At 40.1% G+C, this 15,073-nt stretch overlaps 1 protein-coding gene across 2 annotated transcripts; it reads left to right on the forward strand.

The window, feature by feature from the left end:
- The first annotated feature begins 2,112 nt into the window (after positions 1–2,112).
- Positions 2,113–15,073, forward strand: patz1 (POZ/BTB and AT hook containing zinc finger 1). Of its 2 annotated transcripts, XM_037770780.1 has the most exons (6): positions 2,113–3,708; positions 5,359–5,422; positions 5,539–5,710; positions 7,890–8,048; positions 13,032–13,235; positions 13,611–15,073. In XM_037770780.1, exons 1-6 carry the CDS (start codon positions 2,393–2,395, stop codon positions 14,087–14,089), a joined length of 2,394 nt encoding a protein of 797 aa, XP_037626708.1. In that variant the 5' UTR covers positions 2,113–2,392; the 3' UTR covers positions 14,090–15,073. The 2 variants fall into 2 exon arrangements, with proteins under 2 accessions (XP_037626708.1, XP_037626717.1); XM_037770789.1 differs by lacking the exons at positions 7,890–8,048; positions 13,032–13,235 and having other exon boundaries at positions 2,119–3,708.

Raw genomic sequence — 15,073 nt, forward strand, 5'->3', positions numbered from 1 at the left:
TATAAAAATAAGAATTATAAAAAGAATTTACCATTCACAAATGTATTTATTAATCTATGAATAAATGGACTAAATTATAAAGTAATTCATTAAAAATTAAATAATAAAAAGAAGAATTATAAAAATAATTTACCATTCACAAATGTATTTATTAATCTATGAATAAATGGAGTAAATTACAAAGTAATTCATTAAACATTAAATAATAAAAAGAATTATAAAAATAATTTACCATTCATAAATTTGTTTACAAATGTATTTATTAATCTATGAATAAATGGACTAAATTACAGAGTAATTCATAAAAAATTAAATTATAAAAAGAAGAATTATAAATAGAATTTACCATTCACAAATGTATTTATTAATCTATGAATAAATGGACTAAATTATAAAGTAATTCATTAAACATTAAATAATAAAAAGAAGAATTATAAAAATAATTTACCATTCATAAATTTGTTTACAAATGTATTTATTAATCTATGAATAAATGGACTAAATTACAAGGTAATTTATTAAAAATTAAATTATAAAAAGAAGAATTATAAAAAGAACCATTCATAAATGTATTTATTAATCTATGAATAAATGGACTAAATTACAAAGTAATTCATTAAAAATTAAATTATACAAATATTTTTAAATTTGTAATTATATTAATATATATATTATATTTAATTATCAATTTATATTAATCTATCAGTAGACAGACAGTGCTGGTACAGAGGAAAGGTTTGCTTACAAATGTATTTATTAATCTATGAATAAATGGAGTAAAATACAAAGTAATTCATTAAAAATTAAATAATGAAAAGAATTATAAAAAGAATTTACAATTCAAAAATTAGTTTACAAATGTATTTGTTAATCTATGAATAAATGGACTAAATTAAAAAATTAAATAATAAAAAGAAGAATTATAAAAATGATTTAGCATTCATAAATTTGTTTACAAATGTATTTATTAATCTATGAATAAATGGACTAAATTACAAAGTAATTCATTAAAAATTAAATAATAAAAAGAAGAATTATAAAAATAATTTACATTATCCATTATCTCCAAATTGATTATCAATTTAAATCATTAAATTATTTATGCAGATATTAGTTGATATTTTAATAACACTAGCATGACCACTTGTTTGATTTCGTTTACATTTAATTTCACTGGTACCTTTCTTATCGTCTTATAGTGAAGCCTTCAGTGACTTGTACAGTATAATAATGCTTTATATGCTTACAGACTATGGAGGAACACAAGAGTCACGTAAATGGTAATAAAGCTGATTAATAACTAATTGTACAATAGAAATAGGCATTCATAAATTTGTTTACAAATGCATTTATTAATCTATGAATAAATGGACTAAATCAAAAAAGTAATTCATTAAAAATTAAATAATAAAAAGAAGAATTTTAAAAAGAATTTACCATTCATAAATGTATTTATTAATCTATGAATAAATGGACTAAATCAAAAAAGTAATTCATTAAAAATTAAATAATAAAAAGAAGAATTATAAAAAGAATTTTCCATTCACAAATATATTTATTAATCTATGAATAAATGGACTAAATTAAAAAAGTAATTCATTAAAAATTAAATAATAAAAAGAAGAATTATAAAAAGAATTTTCAATTCACAAATGTATTTATTAATCTATGAATAAATGGACTAAATTATAAAGTAATTCATTAAAATTAAATAATAAAAAGGAGAATATAAAAATAATTTACCATTCATAAATGTGTTTACAAATGTATTTATTAATCTATGAATAAATGGACTAAATTAAAAAGTAATTCATTAAAAATGTAATAATAAAAAGAAGAATTATAAAAATAATGTACAGATGAGATATGAATCCATCAGTAGACAGACAGTGCTCGTACAGAGAGTAAAGGTTTATTCTCTCTATTAGTGGTTGGTTGTTGGGGGAGGGGTTTTACAGGCGCACCAGACAGGAAGAGACCTGCGTCGTTAACGGTTGAACATAAAGACAGTGAGAGACCCCCGCGGTGCTGGGCTCTACTCCTCTAACTGACAGCCTTTACAATGACAGAATGATATTAAAAACATTCACTATCAACCCCTCACCTGGATAAAACACGTTCCACACAACCAGAGCGACCCCCACCGTGAAGAAACCGAGGTCATAGTTCACAGGAAGCTGGGGGTCTGCCATCTTTCCCCTGCTGCTGCTGCTAACGTCTAACAGTAGAAGCTAACTGACGGGGAGGGGCGGTTGGTCTTTAGAATCTCGTAGCTAGCTGCTATCAACGGCTCGATAAACGTTCCAAACCGTCACCGTCACTTCTCCTCCGGCCGTCGTCGCTAATATAACAGCCGGTGTTCATTGCCGGTGTTTTATTGGATGAATTCGGCATGGAGAAGGTAGCGGAGCCGTCTTGGACTTCTTCGTACACCTACCAGGTGAGCAAGCACAGCGCGGAGATGCTACACAACCTGAACGCTCAGAGGAAAGATGGAGGCAGGTTCTGCGATGTGATCCTCCGCGTCGGCGAGGAGAGCTTCCCCGCGCACAAAGCCGTGCTGGCGGCGTGCAGCGAGTACTTCGAGTCGGTGTTCGGCCGCCAGGCGGAGGAGGAGGTGGAGGAAGGCGGCGGAGGAGACGCCAACAACAGGGAGCTGGAGATGCACACCATCAGCCCCAAAGTTTTTAAAGACGTGCTGGACTTCGCCTACACCTCCAGGATCGTGGTGCGACTCGAGTGCTTCCCGGAGTTGATGACAGCGGCCAAGTTCCTGCTGATGCGGTCCGTCATCGAGATCTGTCAGGAGGTGATTAAACAGTCTAACGTCCAGATCCTGGTCCCGACTCTACGGGGAGGAGACGCCAGCCTGTTCCAGACCACCACCGGGGCCACGGAGCTGGGCTACCCGGTGCAGCAGCAGCAGCAGCAGGACCTGGTGAACGGGACCGGGATGCTGGTGAACGGGCAGAGCTTTGTGAACAATGCCCAGATGGGTGGAGGTGAAGACACTAATGTGGTGCTGCTGGAGGACGGAGGTGAGGCGTCCATGCCCATGTTGGAGCCCGTAGAAGGACTGTCCGTGTCTCCATCAACAGAAGTCCCGTTTCAGCACGACGCGGGCTCCCCGGGGTCCAAACGGAACCGGGGGAGACCGAAGAAAGCTGGAGCTGGAGGGGTCGTGGAGGGTGTCCTCTTTAACCAGAAAGACAACGGCTTGTTTCCGTGCGGGACCTGCGGGAAAGCGTTCACAGAGGCGTCCCGGCTGAAGAACCACGAAGCGCAGCACGGAGCTCACCACGGAGCTCACACCAACAACAACAACAACAACAACAACACCGGTGACAGCCTGTCAGCAGCGGGCATGGGCATGTCTCTGATGTCCCCGTCCGGTCTGGTGGTGGAGAACGGCGGGTTGCAGGGTGTACACAGCGGAGGAGGAGGAGGAGGAGGGCTGACGCTGGACAACGGTCGCAAACGGGAGAGGACCAGGCGGCATGTGGGCTGTGACATTTGCGGTAAAGTGTTCCGCGACGTGTACCACCTGAACCGACACAAGCTGTCCCACTCCGGGGAGAAGCCGTACGCGTGTCATGTGTGCGGGCTCCGGTTCAAACGCAAGGACAGGATGTCCTACCATGTGCGCTCCCACGACGGCTCAGTGGGCAAACCTTATGTGTGCCAAAGCTGTGGGAAAGGTTTCTCCAGGTGAGTGCAGCTTCATTCACACTGGACAGTATGTGTCCTGTACAGGGACACTGTTTCTTACTGTGAGTATAGTGTAACTCTGAGATATGGTACCTGAAGGGCCAGGAACTGCAGGAAGTCACAACCACTAAACTGTAAAACCACCAGCTTTGCACAAAGTTCATGTTCATGTCAGCCCTGCTGTTCAGAAAGCTGCTTTTTGAGATGCACAGACAGCACAAATGTCATTAAATCACTCTATTTCCTCATTCACAACATCTCTTACTAAAAGGCTCGAAAATGGTATTCAATATAGGCTCTATATACCTACACAAATATACTATGAACTGTGCTTATCTTTGACCTGTTAAAATCTGTTATTGCTTTGTACTTTTTCCTCATTCAGTTACTTTATCACCAGCAGCCTGCTGGATCTTTGGTGTGAGGTCCAAAAACACAAGGAAATTATAGTTCAGCTTTAAAAGTAGCTATTCTTTTGTGTTGGTACCAATTAGCAGAGAGAGAGAGAGAGGACAGAGTTCAAACCCTGAAGTGTGGGAGGATTTTAATAAAAGGCCACTTTGTGAAAACCACAATACACTCTTGGGTGTTGTGTGACACACAAACTTTTCGGTTTCTGTTAGAAAAACTGCTGAACCGTTAACAGAGTGACAGGCAGACAGTGATCTGAGTCATATGGCTTCAACCAGGCTCAGTGCTCTCAGGCCCTGCTGCTGCAAACTCACTCTCACCACCTACTGCTCTGGAGGTTCAAATACATGCAGATAGGAAATGTAAAAAGTCACAAGTATGCTAAATGCTAAAAAAAGAAATCCAAAAATGTGATGACGGAGAGGGTGGACGTTTTTGACAGAACCAAATAAATTTGTGGTGAATAGATTTGTACTGGTCGAGTCCCCCCCCCAGGTTTGCAACAGAGAGGAGAGTGGTCATGAGTCATAGATGGACAACAAATATTACTTTTAGGGCTGTCAATCGATTAAAATATTTAATCGCGATTAATCGCATGATTGTCCATAGTTAATGCAAATTAATCACACATTTTTTATCTGTTCAAAATGTACCTTAAAGGGAGATTTGTCAAGTATTTAACACTCTTCTCAACATGGGAGTGGGCAAATATGCTTGCTTTATGCAAATATATTTATTATTGGAAACCAGTTAACAACACAAAACAATGACAAATATTGTCCAGAAACCCTCACAGGTACAACATTTAGCATAAAACAATATGCTCCAATCATAACATGGCAAACTGCAGCCCAACAGGCAACAACAGCTGTCAGTGTGTCAGTGTGCTGACTTGACTATGACTTGCCCCCAACTGCATGTGATTATCATAAAGTGGGCATGTCTGTAAAGGGGAGACTCGTGGGTACCCATAGAACCCATTTTCATTCACATATCTTGAGGTCTTTGATAAAAGCCATGCCAGTTTTTCCTCGCCAAGATGTAGCGCAAGTTTGGAGTGTTATTTAACCTCCTTCGCGATGCCAGAATCATCTCGCTAGCTTTAAAACTGAGCCTGCTACAACCTCTGAAAGATCAATTGCGTTAATGCATTACAAAAATTAGTGGCGTTAAAAACAAATTTGTGTTATAATCACGTTAACTTTGACAGCCCTAATTATTTTCCTTTTCTCTTTCCAGACCAGACCACCTGAATGGACATATCAAACAGGTTCACACAACAGAGAGACCCCACAAGTGCCAGGTAACATTCAGGATCTATAATATCACAGTTAATATATTATGAAAGCACACAGCTAGTGATGCTTTTAAACCACGATATGTGAGAAAGGTATTAACGTGTTGACTTCTGTATTGCAGATTTGTAATGCGTCTTTTGCTACAAGAGATCGCCTCCGGTCACACCTTGCATGCCATGAGGACAAAATCCCCTGCAAGGTTTGTGGCAAGTTTCTGCGAGCTGCCTACATGACGGACCACCTCAAGAAACACAGTGAAGGGACGCATAACTACTGTGGCATCTGCAACAAAGGTAGTTCTTTAAAATACCTCAGCATGCACCACACTGCTACAACAAGCTTCTCTGAAACACCTCTGTCCCGTGTCCAGACAAATATTCAGTTGGTACTGAAACCATTAACTTTCGGAGGATAAGAACTTGCCGTAATCTGGTTTTGGTATTTTGGCTGGCTCTGCTGTGTGTTCTTAGAGAAATAATGACGGTCTGGAGTTGTGTTCATGCTATTACAATTAATACATTTTTCTTTTGTGAATTACTTTTGTTTATTTGTAATATAAAATTATATTCCGGTTCAAAACGACTCTGAAGGTAGACTGTGAGTGTGGCTAACTAAAATGCTCCACTATCTGAGTATACCGCTTATCTAAATTATGAACCGTGATCTAGCAGTGCAATGTGTCAGCGTAGGACATAAAATACATCCTAGCACGAAAGAGAGACACATTTTGCCACTACAGGGATAGAAAAACCACACCTCAGTTTCCTGGTTCTTTTTTTGCTGGGGTCCTCTGTGTTGGCATCTCCACTGTGTATTTATTTTTTGCCCGGACACAGGAGGAAGCATAAATACCCCTGAGATTTCCCAAAGCCTTGTTCAGGGTGTGTGTTCTGTCCCATTTGAGTGTCTTGTGTTCACCGATTTAATGGTGGCACTCAAATGCAATTTTTGAGAAATCGTGACTGTGTCTTTCAGGGACAGGTTGCATTGAGTTGTACAAAATATATTCATAATTCTTTCAGGACGTTTGGTCTGTAGACAAGGTGAAACGCACATACCGAATGTGACAAATATGTGTGAAAGTTAGCCTCTATCTTGTACACACAGTCTTGGTGCTACATGCTGAAAACCTTTTTCAGGTTTCCTCGGGCTTCTGCTCTTTTTGTGCCCGTAGAGCGTGCACACACTAGTGTCCATTTACCGTTGACTGTGGCCACATCACCTCAAACCCCTGGTCGCTTGTTTCAATTAGTTCAACTTTTATTTATACAGAGAGGTCCAATTATATGAAAATTGTGTATCCTGTATTCAGGGAATGAAATTAGCACCCGCCGCCTGCCAAATACGGGGTAAATATTTTTCCTTATATTAAGAAATATTATTTTTAAAAAGCAATTCCTTAATTAGAAATAGTCAGGGATTAAGGTTACATGATCCATATTTCTACTGTCTGTTACCACTGACTCAGTGTTTATTATATATAAATATCAAAAATATCAAGTATCGCAATATTATGTTTTAGGATACTGTATCGTTCTCAAAAACCCTGTATTGATTTCTAATTAATAGTTTACATGCAAAGATTAATTCAGTCAATACTTTATTATATTTGCAAACATATGCTAAAATTAGACTTTTACAAAACGCAATATATCGCCTTACTTACAGTACCGCAATATAGTGAATTGTAACCCTTGTATCATGATACGTATCGTATTTCCAGATTCTTAGCAATACAGAGTCCTAGTGTTTACAATTTTAAAGCGATCTACATAGATTTCAGAAGTGGCAGACAAAAAAAATGTGCGGCTCGTAGAAATATACAGTGACCTGCCACAGTGGCACGCAGGGAAAAAACAGACCCTGTCTGTATTGCATGAGTGCGCTTTGTACACAAGACAATAAGGGCAATGTTACATTTACAAATACGAGTACGAACAACATAAGAAACATGAAATGTACAAAGCTGCTACTGAAATAATGGATAAAGAGGATTAAAGTGTAAAAGATAAAAAAAGCCATCCATAGGAGCAATAAATAAATTCAATTCAAGACAGGTGAGAAAAGCGGAGTTAAAAAGAAATGGATCAGTGGAGGTGTATTTTCGTAGAAATCTCCTTCCTGAGGTAAAATAGCTGGCGAGCCGTCTTGTTTACCTGCAGACGAATCAGTTAACAATCAAAGAGTGAAACAAGGATAAAAGTATTGTGATTAGTTCTGAAGAACATCTCTTTACAATGTGCATCACTCTTTGTTTGCTTGGGATGGGAATTTGTATCCTCTTACCTATAATATAGTGATGCTAATTTAACTTCCCCCCCAATGAATAATTGATGTTCCAGAGTTATTCTGGTCAAACCAATGGTGGTTTCTGTTGGGTCATCGACATCGAACAGCCAGGGCGCCCCCCGTCATAGTCAAGGCCTCGAGTGTGTCAAACAACTGCCTTGTTCTTTGTTCTTCTGGTCCCAGGTTTCTCCACTGCGTCCTACCTTAAGGTGCATATAAAGACACACCACGGCTCTCCGCTGCCCCCCTCTGCCACAATGCACACCTTCCCTGAGCCAAGGGGGGAGCTGCAGATGCACAACGGCACCCCTTACCACATGGGACGCCAGTGCTCAGTGGAAGGCAAGCGGCCGCCCGCCCCATTCCCAAACTTTCATGTTTCTGGCTTTCATTTGCTCTGCTGCTATTTGGAGAAACATGCTGCTGCTGCTGCATCTTTTTGTGTATGTTTAAAACACAAGCGTACATCAACCTCCGCTGCCAAGCTTTTGCGATCAAACATTTTGTGCAATTTCATGTGCTGGTTGTCTTTCTGCTAGCTTACTGTCAGATGTCTTTGATTCAGAGGGAGCAGTGTGTACAGATCCTCCCTGTGGTAATTAGGGAGAAGGAAAACAGCCATACCTCTATGAAGGTATTTTCTCAAACTCTCAGGTTAAGTATTATCTGATTAGTCAGTTTCGCTCAACAGACTGCCACATGAATAGCTGGAGGAGTGTTAGACATACTAGTGTGTTCTCAGAAGTTTCATGACTCATTATTTCAAAGGGTAGTATTGCAGGAAACCCTTTGTGCTGTACCTATGAGCCCATTGGATTATGGGAATATGAACGTTAGTCAACGGCGAGAGATACATATTTTTTTGATCCCGTTTAAATTGCGCCATGAATCACACATATGATGTTTGTCAATTTAAAAGATAATTTTGCAAGTCAAGAAAGTCGCAGTTTGTTGTAGTATCATTTAGTTTAGTGTGAAACCGCTCAGTGAACTACGTCTCTCGTCTCGCACAGTATACGTCACAAAACACTAGCTAGCTAGCTAACGTAGCTATGTTCCACGCATAGATGAAACGTTATCTCACCTGATGTGTTTTATCCAGCGACTCCTGGTCTTTTTATCAGCCGGGAAGCGAAAGAACGAGCGAGACCCGTTGTTCATGTGAGTACATCCTAATACAGTACGATACACACAGGCATCATAGCTTCAGAGAGAGAGACGTCACTATGCCACTTTTGGGTGTGTTGTCTTTCTAATTACGTATATTAACAGTCTGATACTTCAACAGTTTTACAACAAACTGCAACTTTCTTAACATGCAAAATCATGTTTTAAATTGAGAAACGTGTGATTCATGGTGCAATTCAAACGGGACCAAAAAAATATTTGTCTCTCGCCGTTGACTACCGTTCCTATTTTTTCTGCAATATGGTCCCATAGTGGTCCACCGGAAGGGGCGGGACTTCGTCTCTCTATAGAATACATGCAAGTCAATAGGCAGGCAACTCATTTACTCGCATATAGAAGTGAAAGTACAGTGGAAATCAATACATTGTTACTTAGAGTGAAGACACAGCTCTTTGATAGGCCGGGAATTGAGAATATAATGCAGACAAATCGTCACTAACAGTAATTGAACACAAAGAAGTTGTCTAGACGTCGTAGTTGACAGTTCTTACACATGACCATGTACAATTTTGGAGTGCTGAGTCACTTTTTTAATTTGTGTGTGTGTGTGTGTGTGTGTGTGTCTGTCCAGCATGGCCATGGCATCATATGGTGTCTGTTTCTGCTTGGCTGGTCCATCAGCAGTTGTTGAGCAATGCACAGTGTTGCATGAGTGTCCTAATGTGTGCTCCATTTGCCCTGGATTCATTGAAACCTTTTGTAGAACCAGTAGCATAGAGACAGTGCACAGTGAACTGTGAGCCACAACCACAATTAATAATATGGAAGACAATATTTATATCTGTTGATTGAACTTGTAACTGACTTTCTGCAGTTATGTGAATAATCAGAAAAAAATACATGAGCGTAGAGCATTTGAAAAATATGCTATTTGGCTAATTACCAAACTGAGGTTGTCTATCAAAATGATTGATTATAACGAGAGCTGCTTCTGCTTCCAGAACTGATATAGGGTGAAACCATTAGCCACTGAGTGACCATGGGCATCATGGTAGACATGTGGCTGCAGGTGCATTAACACATAAAGATATTTGCCATTATTGTTTTTTTAAGCTAGAGTTATTTTAAGAAACTGTAAAAGCCTCTTGTTAACTAGTGGGATTATCATTTATCAATAGGAAGGAATTCATTACCACTATATTGACCTTCTGGCCTAGCAAAGCAAGTTGAGCAGAGGCCTGTACTACGTAGCAGGATTTGGCGTTAGCGAGGTAACCTCAGGGTTAACTCTGGGTTTTCCGTCCTACGAAGGTGGTTCACTTCTTACCGAGGTAAATCGCCATGGTAATTTATGCTGAACACCTAACCTGCTCCGGAGCAGGTTATATTCCAGATAAGAGATCAACCGCCTACTGACCAATCAGAGCTCAGTGCGCAGATGGTATGATAATATTACACAAATAGGAAGAAGTTTAAGTCATAATCCAGGCTGAAAACATCACAGTTTAAACTGAGAAATGCAGGGCAGACAGCTGGCTGTATGCTGTGGGTGTTTACCGCTTTGAATTATATTTTTATATTTATTTTTTTACTTGCTCTCAAGTCCGTTTCACACCCCCGGAGTTTGGGACGCAGCTGAAGAAGGCTGAAATAGTCACACATGCCACATTTTTGTCAGAGGGCATGATGTAGGCTACTGTAATCTATTCATCCATTCTGTTTTGAAAGTTATTTCAATATCACTATATACATATCAAACTACACAAATATCTGACTTTTTAGTAGTCCGTTAAATTAATAAGTCTGTTAATTTAAGCATTCACACATCGGCATTTTTTTCTTTTGCCAGCTGTCCTTCCTGCATTTGGCAGCTTTAACTGTTACTATTAGTCTGGATTATGTGTTTAACTTCTTCATATTTGTCTAATAGATCTAATAATCTATAGGTTGCTCTTCCTTTGTAAAATATGCCGCTCTGCTGACCGTAAACTTGTGATTGGTCACAGACACCGCCCCGTTCATGTGAACGCGCTCATAGCCAGATGGAGAATCCCTGCGTCGACTTACCGAATTGATAACCAGCGTCGTAGGACCGTTTAGCAGGATCTCGTTTGTTATGGTTAGTTAAGCCAGATAATGAGAAGATACTCTGGGTATGTTGAACTCTCTTCGTAGTACAGGCCTCATAGTGGGTTAGCAGTTTCCTTTGAATCCAGGAAGTTATAATCAATGTTGGTTACCATAGTGTTTGCAGGGTTTTGACAAGAACAACAAGTCACACTAACGCAATGATGCACAGATTTACCAAGTCAACCTGCATTTGGCATCAAAAGATTGTTTTTCACTTGTGTGTCCTTCTTTGGGTAACATTAATGTTTTTGTTTGCTTGCTCGGGTTATGCTGTGATGCAAGTTTGTCTTTTTACTGCTTCTTTCCGAGATGGTTCAGTTTAAGAACAGCATTGTTGAAGTTGTGAGAGGATTAGTAGACATATATAATTGATTGTGGAAAACCATTCTGGGGGGATTTTCTCCCCCAATTCTCTCCTGGTTGTCACTAAATGAGCAGACCTCTTTTTGCAGTAGTAGAAATGTGTTTTCCTTCAGCGCTGTGGACGACAGTTGGACTGACTGTCATGTGGCAGACAGATATCATCTAAGCAGTTACCAAAGTGCTGCTCAGCATGGCGGCTCTGAACCACACGTTCCAGTAAAGCTAACCACTGAAACGGAAAGAGACTGTGAATATTTGAGTACTAGAATTAGAGTGAACACTAGCTGGGAACTCACAGGATTTGGCAATCGTTTGCTTTTTATGATTTAAGTCGGAGTGACAAAACTCAATCAGATACAAAACTGAAAATCTGGTTTACCCTCAGAAGTGGCCATGGCCAGAAGTGTGTACTGTCACTATATTTACTGCAGTTTTCACTGTAGTCTTCATTTAATGTCATGTCGTTTGTGAGACAAACAAGTTGTGTGTGTGTGTGTGAACATTATACTTTGTTTTACACAATATGGGCTTTTTCTCACAGGGATATTCTGACACGCTAGAACAGGACACACAGGTGTAACTAATAACATTAAAGGCCATTTACACCCACACGGGTGTTTTCAGTTAATCTGGTTGATGCGCAATGCATGCCGGTTAGATTCGTGTCCGACTTGATCCCGACTCGCTCTGACGTCATGCACACGCGGGCAACGATAACCTCACGAGATCGAGGCGGCCGCAGCTTTTAGAGCCAGGCGCTGCAGTTGCTCTTCACTATCTGCAAAACCCAGTGCATTATGGGAAACCGCCTGGCTGTCGCCTGATCAGAGAGCTGATTGGCTCTTAGTTTTGACAACTAACAAACACGTGTTGTAGAAAGTCCAAACTTTCTGTGTAATTGTAATATTTAACGCTAAATTGTAGGATATTAGTCTCATGTTGTGCAATGAAGGTTTCATCTGTTAACAAACACATCTTGTGTGGTTGATGATAATATTAATAATTGAATAATTGAATTCATTGAATAATGAAGGTTATTTATATAAGACTTATCAAAATGAGTGCTCAATACAAAGTTTTTTTACAAGGCGGACATAAAGATAATAAAGGATATAATACAATGCCACATACATGCCCATTTCCACATATATTTACAAACAAATATAAATTAATCTGAACGTGGTCTGAAAACTACAAGTGGCCTACAGATCAGATCTAACAGGATGTAACCATCTCTGTGACTACTTGTAAATTCTTTGAAGGCTGCTGGAAACGTCCGTTGCGTTATGTTTTTAAGTACACCTGTGTTCAACAAGTCAAAATGTCCACTGTGAGAAAGGTCTGCACTCAATCGACACACAATTTATGTAATTTTATCTGATAAAAGTAGATGTTTGTCATATGGATGATTCCTATGTAGCCTATTTTTCACAAATATCAACTGTTTAAATTCATTATTTACATCACAAGTCCCTTAATTCAGGGATTTGGTATTTGCTGGAAGGAAACAGAGACAGCTTTAGTGATGGGACTCACTCAACATGGATTCATTCAAACTAGCAAAACTGTCTAGTTTCCTTTGTTTACAGACAGCATTTCAAGCACTAGTGATGAAATGAAGGTAATTCTGTCCGTATGGTTTCCCGCCGGCCTGTTGTGTCTGCCCCCTTCCCCTTCCTTTCTCCCTGGCCGGGTGTTGTGTAGACCTGTGCGCCAGTCGCCAGCTGCTTCTCACCTCGTCTGAGGCAGAGGGTCGCTGTCATGGACACCCAGTTCTTCCCCAGCCTGGCCCTCCAGCCTTGGGCCTGCAGCCTGAGCTGCTCATGGGGAAGGCAGGTGGGGCTCCATATTTCTGGGATTGTCGCTCTGGCGGGGTGCCTGGCTTCCCCGTCCATGGGCCTGCTGCAGGTCAGTACAGTCCAGCAGGAGGGTGGGTGGGGGCATGATGCTAGCGCTGCCTGCTGGTTTGGATGAGCACAGTGAACCATCAGTGGAGACTGGGTAAATGGACTGAGATAGATGATTGTACAGTTTAATGCTGTAGCCACTTTAAGTGATTGATCTGTAACATTAATTTGTTCTACTGTTAGTTGGTGCCTTCTCACTAAAGGTCTCAAGTTAATTTTTTAAGTTTTTGCAGGTGCCAACTACTGGATTACAGTTGTATTTGACAAAACGTGTTATATAATCCATTTGTCCTAATTCATGCCTCCCTTTCCTCCCATTTTTTTTCTCTCTCTGTCTCACTCTCTCCCTTCCTATCCACGCTGTGTTTTACCACAGACGGGCAGGAAAACGCTGGGAAATGTCCTCATCTGGAATCAGAAGAATCAGACCCTTCGTTTGGGGAATTGTCCAACGGCGACGAGTTCAAATCTCCACACAAACCTGACGGGCCGGAGCTCGAGGTGCCCTCTTTAGCCTGTAACGGAGCCTCTGCGGAGGCCTTGGGCTCTCCGGAGGGATCCAAAGCCAAGACGGACCCTGAGAAGAAGTTTACCTGCGGCATCTGCGGCCAGGCCTTCCGCACCAAGTCCTACCTCAACAAGCACCAGCACAGAGTTCACAAAGCCCAGAAGGTCCAGGGGGTTTCAGGGTCGGGCTTGAATGAGCTGGCCCCCTCCCTGACCTCGCCCTTCTCCCCTCAACAAAACATGTCCCTGCTTGAGTCTTTTGGCTTTCAGATAGTTCAGTCTGCTTTCGCCTCTTCGCTGGTGGACGCCGAGGCCGGTCAAAGTGGACTCGACTTTGGAGGGAAGTGACACATTTGCTAACATTCTAGCAAAAGCCTCTCGTTCTTAGGACAAAGCCGGGTCGCCCACCGAAGATGCTCCGTATTTGGGAATAACTTTGCCTCAAGGCTACTTCTTCTGTTTGTTACAGTACGTCGCTTAACGTGTAACCAATATTTTTGTCACGGACTGCCATACAATTCCTACTTTTTCTACTTTTTTCAGAGTATGAAAAGTGTGCGCACGGTGGTTAAATCTTTCTTCATAAAGAAATGACATGAAGGTTTTATTTCCTTTTTTATCTGACGTGGATCTGTTGAAGTTATGTTTGGTATCCTTTCATTTGTTTTTTGGCTTGTGTGTTATTGAGCTTTCTTAGCTGCACAAACGTTTCTTGACATGAGATGAATTATTTACTGCAACCTTAGAAAAAAAGTTGTTACTTATTGTGTGTTCGCCCACTTTAACTGCTCTGATGTACGCAGATAATCCACCCTTGGCCATTATAATGATTTTTAATGCTTCATATTCGTTCCCTAAAAGGCTGTAAACTGATGTCTTTACCTCAGAGCAACAAGAGGGCTGAACTCTGTATTTATGTTATTCTCTGCTTCTTTTAAGAAGGATTTTGTTTTTCTTAAGGACAGACTTTGGCTTCAAATTTGATAGCAGGTTTTCTTTTTATCTATTACTTATTCCTAACAGGCCCACGGTATGTTTCTCAGTATCACTGATAGCTGTCAAGGATCTTAATGTATTACTGTTGCCAGGACTACAGTTAAAAAAACACTTTGAAAACACATATTGATAAGACTTTAAATTTGACCCATTATAGCCTCCACATAAAGCTCGTTTGGCACCATAAAATCTGGCAAAAACATTTTTTTTTTAGCTAAAAACAAAAAAAGAATAATTAAAGGCAGGGTTGGTAAAAGATTTTAGAAAGATTTCTTTGTTATATTAGTTGAAATTGACATTGCATCCCGACAGCAATTGATAAATCAAATGCTCTGA

The sequence above is a fragment of the Sebastes umbrosus genome, chromosome 1 (genome assembly GCF_015220745.1).
Source record: "Sebastes umbrosus isolate fSebUmb1 chromosome 1, fSebUmb1.pri, whole genome shotgun sequence".
NCBI lineage: Eukaryota > Metazoa > Chordata > Actinopteri > Perciformes > Sebastidae > Sebastes > Sebastes umbrosus.